This window comes from Penaeus vannamei, chromosome 41 (assembly GCF_042767895.1).
Source record: "Penaeus vannamei isolate JL-2024 chromosome 41, ASM4276789v1, whole genome shotgun sequence".
Taxonomy (NCBI): domain Eukaryota; kingdom Metazoa; phylum Arthropoda; class Malacostraca; order Decapoda; family Penaeidae; genus Penaeus; species Penaeus vannamei.
The window spans coordinates 13,649,546-13,653,510 of record NC_091589.1 but is presented as its reverse complement, the minus strand read 5'-3'; the positions used below and the strand labels follow the sequence as shown (position 1 = coordinate 13,653,510).

The 3,965-nt window shown below is 37.5% G+C and overlaps 1 protein-coding gene across 4 annotated transcripts in view; it reads right to left on the bottom strand.

Annotated features, from left to right (window-relative positions):
- Window positions 1-51: 51 nt before the first annotated feature.
- The window catches only part of LOC113821017 (uncharacterized), a 13,622-nt gene continuing 9,708 nt past the window's right edge, over window positions 52-3,965 (bottom strand). For 3 of the 4 annotated variants that reach the window (XM_070117638.1, XM_070117639.1, XM_070117637.1), the window contains exons 2-8: window positions 3,639-3,965; window positions 3,314-3,468; window positions 2,786-3,182; window positions 2,214-2,317; window positions 1,768-1,912; window positions 1,110-1,283; window positions 52-575 (exon numbers count right to left, since the gene is read on the bottom strand). The exon at window positions 3,639-3,965 is cut by the window's right edge and continues 2,099 nt beyond it. In XM_070117638.1, the coding sequence (XP_069973739.1) occupies window positions 527-575; window positions 1,110-1,283; window positions 1,768-1,912; window positions 2,214-2,317; window positions 2,786-3,182; window positions 3,314-3,468; window positions 3,639-3,965 (1,351 nt within the window). In that variant the 3' untranslated portion in view covers window positions 52-526. Of the gene's footprint in view, window positions 576-1,109; window positions 1,284-1,723; window positions 1,913-2,213; window positions 2,318-2,785; window positions 3,183-3,313; window positions 3,469-3,638 lie in introns of those variants that run through there. The other variant, XM_070117640.1, reaches the window with a different exon arrangement.

Here is a 3,965-nt window from a genome sequence, read left to right as displayed (position 1 = left end):
ATGCACAACAGCCAATATAAACAAATATACGAACAATTCCGATAAACATACTTTTTGTACTGCTTTCGTTTATTACTTGAAATTCTCTATACATACAGTACAGCATTTTGCCTATTGCACATCATCAATATCTCTTGCACTCAGGCCCAATGCCAAGCAACTGAAATTCTTAACCCTCTGATGCCCTCTTTCATAGAGATGCGTGTCATACCACCATTATCAGTCCAGTCACAATTTAAATAACTGCATGTTACTTTGTACTGTGGTGTCTGGAGGCTCTTGTGCAAATTAAGGCAAAAAATAAAAAATAAGGCCACATCATATCTTTTAGGTCCATTTCAAAGGCACAAACTAAGACTGTATCCATGCATATCTCAGAGACCCACTCCACTGGTATAGAATCTCCCTTGAAAGCAACTCCTTCTGTGCTGACAGTGAATCTTCCTCGATGATGACTCTCCCTACATTGATACCGAGTATTTCTTGAAAGTGATTGAGCAGATCATGGTGACTGAACTTTTCTTCCTCACCAAGACATTTTCTGTAGGCTTTCCATCATCTCCTCATCACTCAATCTGTTGAGATAAATTAATGAACACATGAAATTAATTTTTACCATCCATTATTCTAAAAAATGGGAGAAAGTAACAGAGAAAGTAACAAACACAGAAATTACAGTTACACAGTACTATAGAATGTGAAAAAGAATCATTGTCAGATGACAAAGAAGAAAGGATGTGAAAAAAGAAAAGAAAAGAAAAAAGAGAATGAAAAGAGGAAGGTAAAGATAAAAAAAAACAACTAAATGAAACAAAAATAAATAAAAAGATAAAAGAAAAGAAAAGAATAAGAAATGAAAAAAAAAGAAAGATGAAGGAGAAAAAGAAGAATAGGTAAAGTATTTTGCAGGACAGACACTGCATGAAGCAAATATCTGAAGCAAAGCATACCCCTGCAACAGTAATGACATTGCTAATATTAATTGAAAAATATAAAAGAGTACAAGATAAAGTGGAGAGCAAAATATCAAATTATAAATAAAAAAACAACAAAAGTTGGCAAAAAACAAAAAACACAGAACACTCCACAAAGATAAGCAAAGAACGTACAGGATTAAGTCACACTTCAGTTTCTCTAACGTAATGTTCCGCAAGTTGGCTGATCTTATGTTTCTGGGCCAGCTGATTGGAGCCACAATATGCCACTTCACACGGATAGACCTTAAGAGCTCCACGTATCCAGCCTCACTCAGATTCACCTGCGGCAGGAATAGGTACCTGAAACTGGTATCGAGAGAGGAAAAGATGAGTGTTTGGGGACATCAAAATATAAAGCAAGGTTATGTAATATGGTTAAACTCAAAGGTCTCAGTGTTTTGACTTAAGAATCTTTCTTTTTATATACCCCCTAAAAAGAAGAAAAAGAGAAAAAAAAGAAAAGAAAGAAAGAAAAAAAAAGAAGGAAAAAACAAAAACAAAAAAAACATGGTGAGCAAGAGGATAACTTGAATAATATAAATCTAAAATAATGTTGAACCTTAAAAAAAAAGGAAAAAAACAACAACAACACGATACCACTCACTTTCTTAGGCAAGCCACTAAACATGCAATCTACTGCCATGCCACCTTTACAATGGACTTGTTTCATTTATCATAAATTTTCTCTGCTCTCAAGAAAGAGTTTTCCTATTCATACAATAGAATACACTTTACAAAATGCACACCTAATATGCCATTACAACGAGTATCAATTTGTTCTATAACTTACCAGGAATCAGATTTCAGGGCCTCTATGACCTGAACTGCCCATGATACCGAGTTGTCCTGGAGGCTGGGCAGCACCAATGATGGGGCTTTGGGCAGTAAACACGGCTGTAAGGATGAGGGATCTACTTCTGGCATGACATGAATATCTGTGAATATATATTAAAAAAATAAGGTACTGTCTGACACTATGGGCATCCACATTAATCATGCAATATGTTTCTCTTTTAATGCAAACCTCATTTAATCAAACTGAATTATACTAATGGGTAGAAAGGCTACTGAGATGTCTAGATAAACAAAATTCTCAAAGTTGGAATTGGTTTAGTGTCCAAGGACCTTTCTGAAACACAAGGACCTTCCCAAAACAATATAACTTTTACATCGGCCTCTATCTCTGCACCTGAGGCCTGCACTGTCTCCAAATCAACGAAAATTGCAGGTACTCACACAGGGAACTGATATGCATGAAGAGGCTTGAGATCAAATCTTTAAGGGTAGCGGCAGAATAAGGCGTACCTCTTGCTACCGTGCTCTGGCTGCTGCAGCTCCCTCTGATGACATGAAAATGAGACATTCTACTTATCAAGCACACTGTAGGCAGAAGTAATCTTGGCTCTAGACAACTGGATATCTATCTATCTATCTACTTATATATACATACATATATATATATATATATATATATATATATATATATATATATATATATATATATATATATATATATATATACATATATATACAGAGAGAGAGAGAGAGAGAGAGAGAGAGAGAGAGAGAGAGAGAGGAGAAAGAAAGAGAGAGAGAGAAAGAGAGGGGGGTGGGAAGGGAGGTAGGAAGGGAGGGAGAGAGGGAGGGAGGGAGAGAGAGAGAGAGAGAGAGAGAGACAGAGAGAGAGAGAGAGAGAGAGAGAGAGAGAGAGAGAGAGAGAGAGAGAGAGAGAGAGATGTATATATCTAGATATGTATATAGAGATAAGGAATACATGAATATAAGCAAAAACATAACAACATCCTCACCTGCTAGCTTCATTGATAGTACTGGTGCTTTCATGTTGTTGGGATTTGGTCTTGAAGTAGAGTTTTAACTTTGGATTCCCATGGGCCATGAAGAAAGTCACAACTTCATTAAGATTTGACATGTCAAAGGAGCTTCTGCTTGTAGTGGTGACCCTGATGATCTTTTGATCAGTAACCAAGCACCAATCATCTCTGAGTTGAAGATCCACCTGAACTATTTTCTTGTCTCCAAGAACGTCTGTGATATCCTCCAAGTGGGTCTTGTTGATGAGGCCGCTTGTGGGTTTTTTAATGGTCAGCTTGACAGATGAATCCTCCCTACCCTCATAGAGGATGTGGTTCATGGTTGACAATTTTGGCTGGCTCCCCAAATCCACTCCTGCTGCTGCATGAATACCTGCACCAAAGGAATACTAATGGCTGTGAAAAATAATCCATAATAAAAACCTATATCCAAGATCTAGGGCACCACATGTACAGCAGGTCATAAGGACAGTTAAAAGTTGAAAAACAAAGCCATTCACTCACAAAGCCATTCCAATCTTCTGAGCCTAATGACTGTAGACATCAAATCTTCAAGCTGACTTTGGTCTGCTACAGACATATATAACATCTCAACACTGTCTGGAAGCCTTGTCAAGATTACCTTCCTTGCAGAACCCATGTACTTTGTGATGGAACCACTGTAATTGAAAATAGATTTACTTTTACAATCATCTATGAGACATATGATACCTCTGTTTATAAAATGATTACTCCTAGTAACCTCAATCCTTCAAAACCTCTATGAATCACACAATGATACATCTTTCTTCACAGAAGCTATATCAAATAACAACATATATTTTCTTACTCTTCAAATAGCTTTAGCAGTGGCAGATCAGTTGTGCAGTTGGCAGTGGTAGGATGTAGGAAGTCACTATGAAAATAGACTTCCATCTCACATTTCAGGGGAAGCATGGACTTGAGGAGGTCCTGCAGATTGGACACACTGCTGGGACTCCTTGCAAGACTGATGGTTACTTTCTGAGGGCTTGCTCTGGAGATTAGCTTTGAGTAGACAAGGACCTGAGCATCAGTTATTGTGATATGGCTTTTCAAGTTCATCACATCTGGCACGTACTTTGAAACCAAACTGGTGATGGTATCACTGGCCTTGACATTGCTCAAGATATCAAGC